This window comes from Numida meleagris, chromosome 1 (genome assembly GCF_002078875.1).
Source record: "Numida meleagris isolate 19003 breed g44 Domestic line chromosome 1, NumMel1.0, whole genome shotgun sequence".
Lineage (NCBI taxonomy): Eukaryota > Metazoa > Chordata > Aves > Galliformes > Numididae > Numida > Numida meleagris.
The window spans coordinates 102,742,693-102,757,962 of NC_034409.1; the positions used below are offsets into that span (position 1 = coordinate 102,742,693).

Consider the following 15,270-nt stretch of genomic DNA (forward strand, 5'->3'; position numbering starts at 1 on the left):
CTGTGAATCAGGTAGGAATATTTATCTTTCCCTCTGACAGAGGAAAACAAACCCAAATGGCAGTATCTGGTGAAGCTTTCTCTTTTCAGAGGGTGTTTACACAGGCCTTCATGCTGTCAAAAGGCAGGATGAACAATAAGCCCCTTGGGAGAAGTAAGGGCAACAGAGAAAACAAAGTGAAAGCCTTGGTGCTTGCAACTGCATCCCACAGGAAATTCTCAACAACCCTTTTAAAGTCATTTTAACAAAATTCAATCCCATTCAGTGTAATTACTGTCAGGATGTCAAAGAAAAGAATTTAATAATGTATTGGTAGTGAAGGTAGCTTTCTGTATTCCCCCTTCTCCAGTCTTCATGGCAGTATATTCATACCTTCTACTGCCATTTTGTAATTAAAAGCAGAACAGGAGTTTGAAAGACACAAGAACATACCTGAGGTTTTGAGCAGAGTTTATATACTATTCCATAATCTCCTGACCTTTCCCTAGCACACCCAGAAGAGTAAAGTGGTGTCATGATGCAGTTGCTCAGGGTGTTACAGAGTCCTGCCTTGCTACCTGCTGCTTTGACATGTTGGCTTTGGTAACCTCCCTCCTATTAATTTTAAGTGCCAGTAGTCTGGCTGCTGATGCAGTATTTATGACAGCGCTAGAGAACAAAGTCTCCTTTTGAAGTGCAAAGTTGGTTTGTCTTTCTATTTTATGTCATATTTCAAAACTACCTTTGGGCATTGTCTCTTGGATTGCTCTGCTGTAAACAAACTAAACATTGTGTTGGTAAAAACAATGGACTGAAATCCGCATTTACAGATGCAGCCACGTTGAATTCAGGGACTTCGTGACTGATAGAAGCAAAAAGAAGGAAATAACACTTTGATAACAAAGCAGCGCCTTTGAAATGCCTGTTAGGATGACGATGAACCCAGGTCTCTGTGCCCTTTCCAGCTCTTTCATGGGACTACAAAGTGAGCTTGTGGGTTGGTAGCTGAGGTGTGATTTTTGGTGGCACAAGTCTGAGATATCTTGCTTGATGCAGCAGCCTCATGTTGCTAAGTGGAGTCACTGGTTTGAGTAGGGGCTTCCAAAATGGTCTGTGAAGCTTTATGCAGAGCCAGGGAAAAATCAGCCCCATGAACAAAAGAAGAAACTCCAAACCCGAACAAGACATCCTATGAAGCAGGTCCCAGTCTCAAGGAAGGAAATTGAAGGTCTCCAGCACCTTTGTGTTTTCTCCCCATCTTGATCCCACCTACTGTGCTACTTGCACAGCTGTACAGCCCTCCCAGTCACAAAGCAGCTGTGTCCAGCTCCACAAACCTGCTGAAAAGTGCAAGCCACTTGCAAAATTATGGGAGCCTGCAGGGACCTGTGTGTGTGTGCCTAGTGCTTAATTGTTCTGGGTCTTCCCACTGACTTCCAAGAAGGACTTGAAGTGTTAAGTGAGTCACAGCGAGTAGCTTGTATTCTTCTTTGCAGTATACAGCCATTAAAAACATGCACAAAAAACAAAAAACAAAAAAAAAAACCAAAACCCAGAATAAATATGGTGGAATATTTGCTTTTTTGTTAAGCTGATTATAATATTGTGCATGAAATTCAATGTTCCCTAACTCTTGAGTGCAATGGTGCTATTTTTCCAATTGCAGTGAATTAATGTAAACATTCAAACCAAGCAGCGACTCGAGTAAGTCAGGTGAATACAATGACGGCAATAATAATAATGATAAACCAAAACCAACTCTCTCCATGCACTTAAGTTGGAGCCAGACAGAACTCACATAATAAAGCATTTAGGAACTTGAGCAAAATCTGTCTTTTCTCTACAAGGTGACCTTAAGTCAGGTACAAAACCAGATTGTGCAATTACACTTCTTGTCAAAACAAAAAAGCAGGTAATTTGGTGTATTGTTGAAGTCCCTTAAAGCAGTCACAGAATAACCCCTCCATCCCACCTGGCCTGGTCCTTGTCCTGACCAGCAGGCTATATTTGTAGTCCTGCAGCCCTGGTTATGGGTGCCAGGTTCCTGCTGAATATCAGTACTGGTCTTCTGTGTGTGCTGCTGAATGGATTGACGGCTCCGAGGGATCGGGCTGCTGCATGATCCTGCCCTGCGCCCAATGGAAAGCCTGTGTCATTGCTGCAGTGGTTCTCTAGCAATGGTCTACTCTGACTTCTCTTGATCTGGTTTTGTACTGGCTTTGTCTCTCTGAGCCTGGTTAACATGGAATTTTCTCATTAGGCTGTATCAAGGAGTAAAAATACGCTGTCGTAGTTTGCAGCATCACACCAAAAAAAGGGCTTTCGTGTTGATGTGGACTGACAAAAATGTGGTGCATATGAACTGTTAGATCAGCTACCACTTACTGGCAAGTCTGTTGAGAACAGGCATGTGGGTGAATGGCTTTAATTAACCAGGTCTGATTGCTCTCTATACCGAGGCTGTATTTATTTATTTATTTTTCTCTGATAGCTTTAAGATTCCCCCTTAATATTTATCCTTGCTTCTGTTTTTTAACATTGAATACTTTTAAGTATCTTGGATTTATTTTTAGCTCTTCTGTTGTTCATTTGTTATTCTAATTGCATGTCTTTTCACCTCAACTTGTACCTTTCATCTTTCCATCCTCTTTTCTTTAGTTCTAAAAGCGTACCTTTTCTTAGCTAATGTTTAGTGCACTCAGAACTTCCAAATCCCCATGTTTCTTGCATTGAGAGATTGTACTGAGTGTTTCAGTGTATGACTCGTAGCCCCATTTACTTCTGTTTATTTTTCAAATCTTTTTTTTCTTTCCCATGCTGTTTTTTTGGCATTCTCCCCGTTAAGCACCCGGCCCCGATATCTTTCTAGAGGCTAATCCCACTGTCTGTGGAAAAATCTCCATCTGCAAGCAATAAAGGCGTGACACGTGAAGAAATAAACCCTTTTTTGGCAGTGGGGGGAAGCAGAAGTGGGTTGATCTGGATCCATCTGGCAAGGCACATCACTCTTGTACCAAGCAATTGCTCAGCCGTGGTGGCTGCCATACGGCAGAAGCTCCCTTTGGAGGAGGTGGAGAGGTGGATCTGTAGTGTGTTGTGTTGCATGGAGTTTCCTGCGAAGAGAGGAATGCCATCGAATAGCTGAAATTCGCAAAAATATTCATTTTTGATAGGTATATGTATTATTTGTCCTATTTCTTTTCATGCATGAAGTATGGAAAATCTGCAAGAAGGGCTAAATAGGATATGGAAACATCTGCTCTGCTGGGGGAACGTCTTTGACTGTATTGATGAAGTGAATGTCATCCTATGTGAAAATACTCCTCTTCCACAGTTTTATTCAAAGCATAGCATGGACATAAAATGAAGTGGGGAAGAACACTGAAAAGGCCTGGAGTTGATCACAGCTATTTTTCTTTCTTTCCCACATCCTTTACGCTTTGTTTGGTTTGGTTGGTTTACTTGTCTTATTTTATTAAGCATTTTATCTTCATCTGCAGTAGAGGCATTCCTCATTACTCCCTTTGCCTTACAAAGGCAAAATACCATGGATGTCACTGCCTTCCTGTAATTATAGCTGATGGCTTTATTATCTAGTTTTTTTTCCAAAGCATACTGGGAGAAGTATCATTGCCAGTCTGAGCTATTGATCTCCCAGCATGCTAATAGTTAGAAATATTTTGTGTCTGGATTGCAGAAAAATTCTTGTAATAAAGATGCAACCAAATGCTAGAAGTCATGGACTGGTTGTATAGCAACCTAAATGATTTTTCATGAATGCTTATACTCTATTTAAGCAGTTTTGGGGTTTGGGATTGGTTTTTTTGGGAGGAGGAGCGGGAGGAGGGATGGAGTGAGGAATAATCTCTGGGAATTTTTTTTATGTAGAACGTGATTTAGGAAAACACAACCACATTCTTAAATGATGAAGAGCACATGTACTTGTGAACGCTTTCTTCATTTTACATGTCAGGAGAACATTCAGTGATCTTGTAGAAGAGGATTGGTTTTGCTTTTCCTCCCTCCCAAAAAATTAGTCCAGGGCCTGCTGTGTGAAGTGGTTCTGTGGAGGTCAGGCGGAATAGGGTAGTGGAAAAAGCACTGAGGTGACACTCAGAAAACTTGTGTGACTTCATCTTTCAACTCTGTTACTAGCTTACTGGAGGGCACTGGGCAAATAATTTCAATTCCTCAGCCTCAGTTTTCAGCTCTAGCCCGTAAGAATCGTCAGATGGTTTGGTCTAGAAGGGACCTTCATGATCATCTAGTTCCAACTCTCCTGCTCTGGGCAGGCACGTGTTGCATTAGATCAGGTTGCTTAAAGCCCCATCCAGCCTAACTTTGAACACTTTCAATAATGGAACTTCACAACATCTCTTGGTAACCAGTGTCTCACACCCACCTTGTGAAAAATTTCTTCCTTGTGCTATATTCTTTATGCTAGAATACTAGTGCTCGCCACCTCTCTAAGGAGTTGGGACATCTTATCCTCTTGGGAAGGCTGGCTCTGGCCTCCAGAATTGTAGACAATAGCAGAGAAGAGCCATGTGGCCCCTCGGATATCTGCAGAAGACAGTTTATTGAAGAGGCTTTGGTTATGACAAGTAATAAGAAGATGACCTGCAATTCAAAAACGTGTTTGAAAAATTTCCATGTACAAGGTTTCTGCAAACTTGCATAAGAAATTCTAAGAATCTGATTAGGAGATACTGACAAATATTTGTAAATTAATTTTGTGCATGAAGAATTGGGGTGAACCTGTGCATGAAAGCACTGGTAATTATGGAGAGAATACAATGCATGGAGCTTTCTGCTTTGAATGTGGAACTGTGTGTGCTGGTTTCATAATATCCGTTAAATATGCATCTTGTAAAGAAACTGATGAAAGTGATGGGAAATTGCTTCATTATTTCAGACGCTCATTCAAAATATTTTATTTCTTTCAGAGACTTGAAGATAGAAAATCTGTTGCTAGATGAAGACAACAATATCAAGCTCATTGGTATGAACCTAGTTTGGCAATTCCAGTAATTAAAATTGGTAGTTTTATAAAGAGAATTTTTGAGACTTCATAACCCTCCATGTGACAACCGCTAATGTTGCTGCAGAGAGGAGCTGGGAGAGTATAGATAGCAATCAAGCTGTTCCTGACAGCATCTTGTGAAAAAATGTTCCAGTTATTTCAGCCTTAGCTGGGTACGGGCATAATCCTTCATCTTCTAAAAAGTGACTTTCCTGTTTAAATGAGGAACCTTGAAGGAATTAGAGAACTTACACCACAGAAGTCATTTATTTTATTATCTTGATAATTTTGTATTTACTAAGGGATGGATTCTGCCCCCATATGCGTATGCTTCCGCTGAAGTCAGTGGGAGTCGCACATGTTTTTAGCAGCTGGCAAAATTTGGTTCTTTATTTATATTCTTTAAATTTGATTCCGGAACCCAAAAAGAAATTGGTTTAGAGGGCTGTTTAAAAAATAATAAAAAAAGATTAATTAAAGAATAGAGACTTTGTTGTATTTGAGTATCAGTTGAACGCAGTGCTCACTTCATTCAAGTTCTGCAGACGTTTTAGATTAATCATCTGTGGGTGTAGTTTCTCACTGCCTTTGCATAACTCCCATTAATGCTAATGTGTGCACTGAAAATATGGCCTTCATTAAAAAAAAAATAATAAACATTTATATTTATTTCTATGCCTCCACTTTTGCCAACAGCAGTGTCTGTGGCTGCAGACTTAAAACAGTTGCCTGACTTTCTTCAAAAGGTTTCATCATCTGAAAAGGAATGAAAAACACTTAACACTGAGGTCAAATGGACAATCACAATCACTGTAATATATAAAACACATATGTCTCCAAACAAACAAGAAGAGGATGGTTAATTAAATTTGAAATACTCAAAAATTACTTAGGGAATTCAGTCTCTAGAAGAATTACCACAACTTTTAGTCATTACTCTGTAGTGAATCAAATGTCTCTGGAAAAATAATAGCAAAAGAGAATGCTGCATTACGTCAGTTACGGGTCAAGAGGATACTGATATGTTACCATGAATCATTCATCAGTAATGATGGATACCACCCATTATCTTGATTTAGCAAATAAGTGAGACCAGATGGTTTGCAACAGTGCTGTATGAACATCTGATAGATTTAAAGAATTTCTATAACTTTCCTGTTATTGAGTGTTTGATTACACAACGCTATGTGAACTTGACATCCAAAACCAAATCTAATCAGATGATATGTGTACAATTTAAACTTACATGCCAAAAAAGAACTTCATAGCTGTTCCTGGAGTTTAAGTTGCTTTACTTGCATAGAAAGGTCTCCTCACAGTGGGTGGTGTGGGATGCGTAGAGAAAGAGACAGATCTGTAGCCCAGCTAGCATTAAGATAAATTGTCCTCAGGTCTGCAACCTGATGTTTTTAAGCAGATTGTACACGGTATGTATTTTAAAACAAAGCAATTACATCCCACTGTCCAGCTGGGTATGTAATTGAAAAATAAAGGTTGCTTTATTAGTAATAATTTCACTGTAAGCAAAAACAGATTGAAAATCACAGTCAGCTCAAACAGTTGCATTTTATCAACAGTCAGCTGAAGTCCGTTGTTTCCTCTCCTCCCATTCCCAAAGGAAAATCTCTGATCTAATATTCCAGAGAAGCCACTACTTGATTAAACAACCCCAAACAGTTAGGATTTGTTTTCTGGTACAAACTGAATGTCCCATGTCCTGCTTCTGCACAAGTCATGCAAGGGAAATGTTTCAGCACCTGTCTGGGGCTCGTGGAATGTACCCGATCATTTTCTTCTCTTTCTCCTCCATGCTTGTCCCCTCACTCAGATCATTACGCTTTGAGTAAAGTATTTTATGTAGTGTGTCTTCCTAGAAACACGATGAATCAGTTTCGTCGTCGTGTAGTGTAGTGTAGCCCAGGAAAGCTCACCACTAGCGAAGAGTGTTTTGAGGGATTATATGCTGCTTTTCATGCTTTCAAGGAAAGACATTGAGCTAGAAAGCAGCTCACATTAACTGCTTTGGCATAGGAGTTTACTCTCTGTGTCCAGTGCAGCAGCAGATGCTCTAGCATCTAAGATTGTTGCTCTTGTAATAGCCATGAAATAAAAAAAAAAAAAAAAAAAGACAAAGGGAAGAGAAATGGTGAACGGAAGATGGAAAATGTAATGGGAAGTGACACTGAAAGTTCCTACTTGTTCATACATTTCAGAGAGATCTGAATCCCTTGAGTGCCTTTCTTCATCCAGCTGCTTAATGACAGTTCGCTTTTGTTACTCTTTTTAGCTACTTGATAAGGGGGGTTAGAATATGTTCTTAGATAGTATTATTAGAAAAATTCCATTTGCTGTGTTAAGTGGACTTATTCTTAGCTGCCTGTTAAGTCTCAAATCTGAGAACGTCAGGAGTGGAAATGCTGGAAGTAAATCACTTCTCCTTATCTACCAGCCCGTGATGGCAGGTGTCTGATAAAGGTGCCATGGAAGGTCAGTCACAGAGCTTGCAAAGCCCTTGGCAGTCTGCTCAAGGACCTGCGGCACCGACAGGGCCCTGCCTATAAGTAGCTGTGCTGAGGTCTGTGGAGCTCTGCTTGAATACACAGAGGTCAAACTTCTCCATGAGCTCTCGCTTTGTACTAAGGCTTGTGCTACTAAATAGCTTCTTCGATATCCCAACTGTCACAGCTTCAGAGATAGCCATGTATCCATAGCTTAATGTTGTAATGTTGATTTCCTGGAGGCGTTGAGAAGTAGTAGCGTAATGCGATACTTCGATAGCATGAAGAGTGGGGGTGGTGGTGCTTCCATGTCATAATATTTACGCTGGAAAACCAAGTATGACCTTTGATCTGAATTCTGTAATTAGCTAGGCTTATTGAAAGAAGCCCAAGACAGAAATAGGAGTAGCAGTAAAGTTATCAATGCTAGTGGTAATACCATTCTTATCAAGATTAAAACTGCATCCTTAATGCAAATCGCCCTGTGATTGTGATGTGCTGCCATGGTATTCATAACAATATTTCCACTTATTTTGCAATAAAATCCCTGTCTCCAGTCTGCATGTGTTTGCACACATTTTTAATTCCAACAGACATGAGAAAAAAAAAAAGACAAAAAGAAGACGGTTCACCAGCTGAGTTTTAATGAATGAGCACAAGTCGATGAGATGTTTGTAGTTCAAGCAAATAGGATAGTTAAACTTTCACAAGAGGATTCCTCCATTGATAATGATAAACAGATGCTAGTTTATACCAGGTCGGTATATAACCATTATGTACTTGATTGTAAAGCTCTATATTGCATTCAAGTAATTTTGGGGTGATATGTCACAGTAGGATAAAGTCCATGACTAATACCTTGTAGAAGTTTTATTTGTAGGAGTTTTTTGAAGTATTTAACAGTTGACATAACCTCTTTCAGGCCATAGCTAATAAATTAATTAATTAAGTGGTTCCTTAGAATTATTTGTATAAGCCCCAGGGATAGCTCATATCTAGCAAAGATGTTTGAACAGTGTGCAGAGACAATTGTTTTCCATCAGAGGCAAGGAAATTGCCTTGATCCTCCCTTCAGCTGTTACAGTGCTCTCCAGCAAAGCCTTTTGAGCCTCTCTGACTGCTTAAATATGGTTGTGCTGCACTTGCCTCCCTCTCAGCCAGCCAATTCACACTGTCCTTTGGACACACCAGACCACACAGTTGCTTTTATATATATATATATTGTAAGCATTATTTGGTTTTAGCCCGATTTCATAAGGGAACAAGGCTTATGTGAATGCCTTGTCAGGGTGCTTTTAATACCATAAGGGACTCTTGTCTGATTTCTGCCACATTTGGCATGAGTTGAATACTTTAGTATTCGATGCCTCGATGTCTTCCTTGTAGTGAGGGGCCCAAAACTGAACAAAGTACTCCAGGTGCAGCCTCACCAGCAAGTTGTCCTTTTTCAAGACCCTCTGCAACCCCTCCTTGCTTTTCCTTGTCATCTCTGATGCTGTGACTTCTTAATTGCTTTCTACCAAGCCAAGCGTGGGCCACGAGGCAGGGTGGGCTTGCACACCCTGACTGCACATTGCCCCCGGCCTCTTCTGCCACTGCTGCTGACTGAGCTGAAGGCCATTTCCACAGCTGCTCTCTCCTAATTTCTCTTCTTGCTTAGTGGTTTAATTTTTAAGATCCTTTCTGAAATGCAGCTCACCCTGAAGCCATACCAGCGCTGGAGCAGACAAAGGAGATGGGGAGAACACCCTCCATGGCGCCAGCCTGGGCTTGGGCTGGCAGAGAGCACTTGTGAAACTAGTCTCCTTCGGTGCTGAGGGACTGCATCTTGTTCCTGATCAGTTCATGATGCCAGCTTTTGCCAGTCCCTTGCTGTTCCTGCCAGCAGAGAACATCAGATACACCCAGGGGCCAGAAATGGCATAATTCAAGACAGAAAGGGGGAGAGAGAGCCAAATCAACACATTCCCCTTCTTGCTCCAAGATCTCCCTGCATTTTTAAGAGTTGAAACGCTGACTCTGCAACCCTTTGTGGTTGTAGTAGTTACAGAAAGCAGCCTCCCTGCCTTAAATCTGATGGCTCCTTTAAATGAAATAAAGGAAAATGTTGAAGAAGCAATACTTGGCCTCTTAGCAATGTACTGCCGCAGTACGGAACCCCTGACTGCCCGAGGCTAGTTTCTGCCCCATGGCCATTATGTACTGCATGGCACAAACTCAGCTCCAATTGAGCTGTCCGATTTTGAGTGAAATACAGTTGCTTTGTGTATAAAACCGATATTCATGCATGTTCCAAGACTTTTTTTTTTAATTGCTTGTCAAAATCTCTTTTTATTTAGCACAGATTGTAGAAAACTTTTCATGTGATTGATTTTTTTTCTGAGGCAGTTCATTGCATAGCTTTTGGTAAAAATGTGCTTTTTCCCTTTTCTGTTTTAGCACAGTTTTACTGTATCTGTCTCTTTCATAACTATGTCTCTATGCTTTTCACAGACTTTGGACTGAGCAACTGTGCAGGCATCCTGGGTTATTCTGATCCATTCAGCACCCAGTGTGGGAGCCCAGCATATGCAGCCCCTGAACTTCTGGCAAGGAAAAAATACGGGCCCAAAATAGACGTTTGGTCCATGTGAGTTACTTCTCTAGTTCATAATTTGTTACTTTCATTGTTAGCAACTGCTCAAATGAGAAATAAGCAGGAAAATCTGTTTAATTAGCATGACTCTTTGAACTATTTTGTACAGATATCTTGATTTGAAATAGAACTTTGCATAACTGTCTGTAGATTGATAGAAAGCAGAACAGGGTTTGATTGCAGTAAAGCCCAACCGGATCAGTGACTTTGAGACACATTGGCACAAGAGGATCAACATTTTTTTGTTTTCCCTGAAGGATCCTCAAGCTTTTACATAGTATCCGTGCACTATGGAAAGTCAAGTCTGGCAGAAGATGTGAAATCCATTCGCCATCACTTTGAAAGCATAGTAGTTAAAAGGGAAGAAGAAATGGATGGAAGATTTGTAATCCTGAGCACCTAGCAGTGTTCAGGCAAAAGAACAGACAAAAGCCTCCTGTGCCAGCGACAGAGGAAGCTAAAAAGGTGTTCAGGAGTCACTGCGTTTGCTTGTAGTACTGTTCCAGACTGTGGAATGCCTTCTGCCCTCCTGTTGGCTATGGTATCAGTTATCATTGTCTGTCTTGGAGAGGAATTAGATGAAATCAGCTGACTTTTTGCTTTTTTATTAGTATCTGAAGGTCTTCCTTCACCAGTGAACTGGGGATAATAAAATATTAATACATTTAAATAAAATTATGGAATTGTGGTTCACAAGTTGAAGTATTTGAAATGCTCTGAAAATAAAAAGTACTGTATGAGCGCTGCTTCTGCTGAGAAAGGTTTATTTATGAGACTAGAACATGGATCATATTAATATCTCATGTTGGTCAGTGTTGTGTTACCTAAAGACTCTTGAGAACTTCCTCTACGGAAGCCTGATCCTGCAGCCCATGCTCCAAGGAGACCCACAGCTAAACTGTCAAACAGCTACTTCATTTCTTACCCTGAAGTGGGCCATCCCTCCACATCAAGGGTGAGATTACCAGCCCTGAGGAATGCTCTTACTGGTACTGGAATGCAAACAGAGCACAGTTATTCCTGTAAACCATTTAAACTTCTCCAGTAATAATATCCTGCTTTTTTTTTCATCTAAGAAAGAAAAATATGGTTAACCCCTGCCCTTCCTTGTAGCTGAACAAATGATTGCTGTAATCATAGTTCGTAAAAGCACGCTGGTTTGGTTTCTTTCTGTTCACATATATTCATTCAGCAGACTGGGGAAACCAATTCCCCAAAGGAAGGAATTCCACTCAATTGAATTTAAAGCTTAAAAAGAGGGAAAAGAATAAGAATACCCAATCCACTTTTCATCGCTGACTCTGCTGGGTATAAAAAAGCAATAAGTTTTCTGCTCTGAAAAATGTAATTGTTCACACCTGATCTCTGTGCTGCACCAGAGGCCGTGGGGGTCAGCTGAAACCTTTGCGCACTGAACCAGGACTGGTGAAGTTCCTGTTGACATAGGCAGTCATACCATACCCAGGGCAGCAGTGGGACAAGGCTGCTGAAAGCATGGCATTTATGCAGCCTGATGGGAAACATAATTGTGAAGCAACATTGAGTTAAGAACTTGCCTGACAGCTGGGCTTGGTTCTGTGAGTCCCAGCTTATGTCCTACACGTTGTGTGACCCTCCGTGAGGAAACCTCTGCGAATTCTTGCCCAAGTCATTGTGCCCAACAGAAGAGAGAGCTTTTTAATAACTGTCAGACATTAAAGATGACATACTGTCAGAAAATCTAAGCCTAATCATTTCCTTGTTCCTGATTATTTTTTGGTTTCTTTTTCTGTGTGTTTTCTTTTAGCGGAGTGAACATGTACGCAATGTTGACTGGAACGTTACCTTTTACTGTGGAGCCATTCAGCTTGAGAGCTTTATACCAGAAAATGGTGGACAAAGAAATGAATCCTTTTCCCACCCAACTCTCCACAGGTAATCAAAAAAGTGTGTTTGGACTTATTCAGATCCAGTTGGTTGGAACCATTGCATTGAATTCTGGATTGCAAGTCGTGTTACCAGCATGGCATGCTAATGATGAAAAATGTTCTTTTTAATTTTAGTCTTGAGAAGATCTGCAGGAGTTATTGTAGTATAACTCCTTTTGCTTTAACTTTTGTGTATAAGCTGGACAAACGCCAAGTTGTACTGAAGATGAGAGAGGAACAAATCTGTGAAAGTCAGTGAAATTGCTTTAACAGAATAGCTGGTCAGTTTTGCATGTTCAGATATTTTAGCGTAGGTTATGCATATATGAACACATTATTTTGGAGTAACAGACTCTTGGGCGTTATCATGATTAGCATTGTGTGATAAGCTACCTTGAATGACCTCACATTCATTATGAAATCATTATACGCACACATTATTTTAGGACAGTGACCTGTGATAAACTTCGTGTGTTCGTAAAATGCAAAATTGTTGTTGCATTAGTATTAGAAAAATTAATTTTTCTTCAAAGCCACATCACTAGCCAACACAGAATCATTTTTCAGCTTGTAGCAAGACTGTGTCAGCATTTGGAACAAACTATGTTTTGTACTTCAGTTTTATTTTTGCATGCTAAATTTGATGTTCATGGAGAGCTTCTGTTCTTATCTGGCAGACTGTTTGCAAGGGGCGTTCAATAAAATTAAAAGATTGCAAATAGAAAAAGGGTGAATGATCATATATTTTCAATCAGTACACTAATGATGGCAAACCACTGCCATAGGGTATAAGAAAAAGCCTTTTCAAGTTGTGTCACAAGATGGATTCTACAAGTACAGATTTCCCTGCATGCAGGAGAAATGGATAGTTAAGGATTTTCTCACATGGGTTATCTGTGAATGAAGTGGAATATGTTGTTCTTCTTTCACTCTGCATCTCTGTGAAGTACTCATTTTCTGCCAGCAATTCATGTTGCTGGCATGTTATAAAGTGGTAGGTTTACAAGTGTTGTGATGCTGCAGTCTTGCCTTGTGTTTGATGCAGTTGGAGTATTTGGTGTTTCCATTCTGGAGACTCCCCTGTAGGATTCAGTTGCACAGAATTGCTGTTTGAATGTTCTACCATACATAGAAGTCCCGCTGAGTAAATTAAAAGAAAGATTATGCTGACTGTTTCACACTGTGCTGATCTAGAAGCCAAATTTTTTGCATCAGTTGTGAAGTTACTCTTGAATTCAGGGACTTGGATGTAGTTGTAAAGGTTTGCCAAGTTTGCCAAATAGTTTACTGAGCTGACCTCCCACAGTCATGCTTTTACCAGAAAACAGCTGTTGTTTAATGGCTGTGCAGTAGCTTTGAACTGATGGACTGCCTTCCCAATCATTGCTTTGTTTCAAGCACAGCTATCTTTATGTGGTAGGTTTCACTGACTTTACAGAGAGAACTCGTATTAAAGTCTGAATCACCCATGGAAGGCTTGGAGAAGACTAGACCTTGTGTAGCAAAAAAGATAATATTACTTTTGACAGGTTTCATTTTACTGTTTCATTCATCCTACAGTTTTATCATGGAGATCAAATTTTCTCACAGTCACATCTTTTGACATTATGGTCTCCAATGAAAACAGTGTTTTGTTTATCCTCTGAGAACAATAGAAGCTTGAACTTTCAGAGATGATGGAAAATGAATGGAACAGATTTAAACTTGTTAACCTTTATTCAACAAAGTGTGAACAAAGGTACGCATCAGTCCTTGATTTAAGTCAGCAGGTTTGCACATTCACCAACATGGCAAATTGTGATTTAAGATGACATTTGTTCTTGCCGCATTTAGACTTTGGGTCAGTAGAAAATCTGCTGCTCTGCTCTGCAAATTGTTTTATTAGTTAACTTCTTAGGTATAGGGATCTTCTTTTTTCATAAATCGGGTTTTCTTTTTCTGTAAATTCACATAGAGATTGTAGAAGAGATATTTTGTGGTAGTATTGCTTGTGTTCTCTTTTAACATTTGATTTCATGGCTACTGAATTCAGATTTCCTTTGTAAAAGTATATGTTCTTATCGCTTAGCAAGAGTATGGTTTATTTGTATTAGTTAAGAGTTTTGTGTGACTGTGGACACCCAAAGCAACTGTGTAGCAACAGGGAAAACTGAGGGGTTAGTGTTTGATTTTCCCACTTAGGCAACAGTTTTTCATTAAGCTGCTTACACAACAGAGCTATCTGATTATTGATTTTAGGTGAGCAGAGTGCAGTTGTTAAGGAAGTTGATATTCACCTTGCACGCATTTCTTTTTTTCCTCAATGTACTGCTTCTGTGTGTTTATTCTCATCCTTTCAGAATAGAGAATTGCATTCAAGACTGAAGAATCTCTCTTAAAAGGTGATTTTTTAATCCTTAGTTCATTCACTTGATAAGCTTTCTGCCAAGATGATGGATTTTTTTGTTAGAAAATACCATCTTTCATATCTGAAAGTCTGAAAGGTAATATCAAGTGACATGCTGTCTTTTAATCATCACTTACATTTGATCCCCTTTTTAAAGCCTATCAAACACTATCTACCGCACGTGCAACTGTGTATTCCATGGTTTTGGAGCAGAGGAGAAGCATCACCTTTTAAGAGCATTCAGAAGTTAATCACTTAAAACTTCAAGAATACATGGGTCATCTGATAATTTCTATTTCTTCTGTGAAGTACGGATTAATTGCTATCATCGAATCATAAAGTCATCAAGGTTGGAAAAGACCTCTGGGGTCACTTAGTCCAACTGCCAGCCCATCCCCACCATGCCCACTGACCACATCCCTCAGTGCCACATCCACACGGCTCTTGAACACCTCCAGGGATGGTGACTCCACCAGCTCAGTCAGTCAAATCAGTCCTGGGAAGTTATCGCACCTCAGCTAGATGTTAACCGCTGTCAGGAGTAGAGAGGCAGTGCTGTCACATGGAGGTGTGTGCAAATTCTTAACAAACACAAGCAATCATCTGTGCATGCCTGTTGTTCAGAGCTTACTCCGGCGTTATAAAATTAAATGACTTTATTTCATTTTCTCTGTCCAGAGGAACAGCATCATAAACAGCATCTGTATGCCTGCTTTTAGCCAGGCACCCGCTCATGGTGTGGCATTCTCTAAACAAGACACTACATTCATTTTGTTCATGACAAAGAAAATGGAAGCAACATAGGTCTTGTAGTCCATACCTGAAGCTCTCCCCATTTCTGT

At 40.1% G+C, this 15,270-nt stretch overlaps 1 protein-coding gene across 1 annotated transcript in view; it reads left to right on the forward strand.

The window, feature by feature from the left end:
• HUNK (hormonally up-regulated Neu-associated kinase) overlaps positions 1 to 15,270 on the forward strand; it is a 59,405-nt gene that overhangs the window by 24,725 nt on the left and 19,410 nt on the right. The window contains exons 4-6 of the mRNA XM_021399104.1: positions 4,926 to 4,981; positions 9,994 to 10,129; positions 11,922 to 12,049. Coding sequence (XP_021254779.1) covers positions 4,926 to 4,981; positions 9,994 to 10,129; positions 11,922 to 12,049 — 320 coding nt within the window. The remainder of the gene's footprint in view (positions 1 to 4,925; positions 4,982 to 9,993; positions 10,130 to 11,921; positions 12,050 to 15,270) is intronic.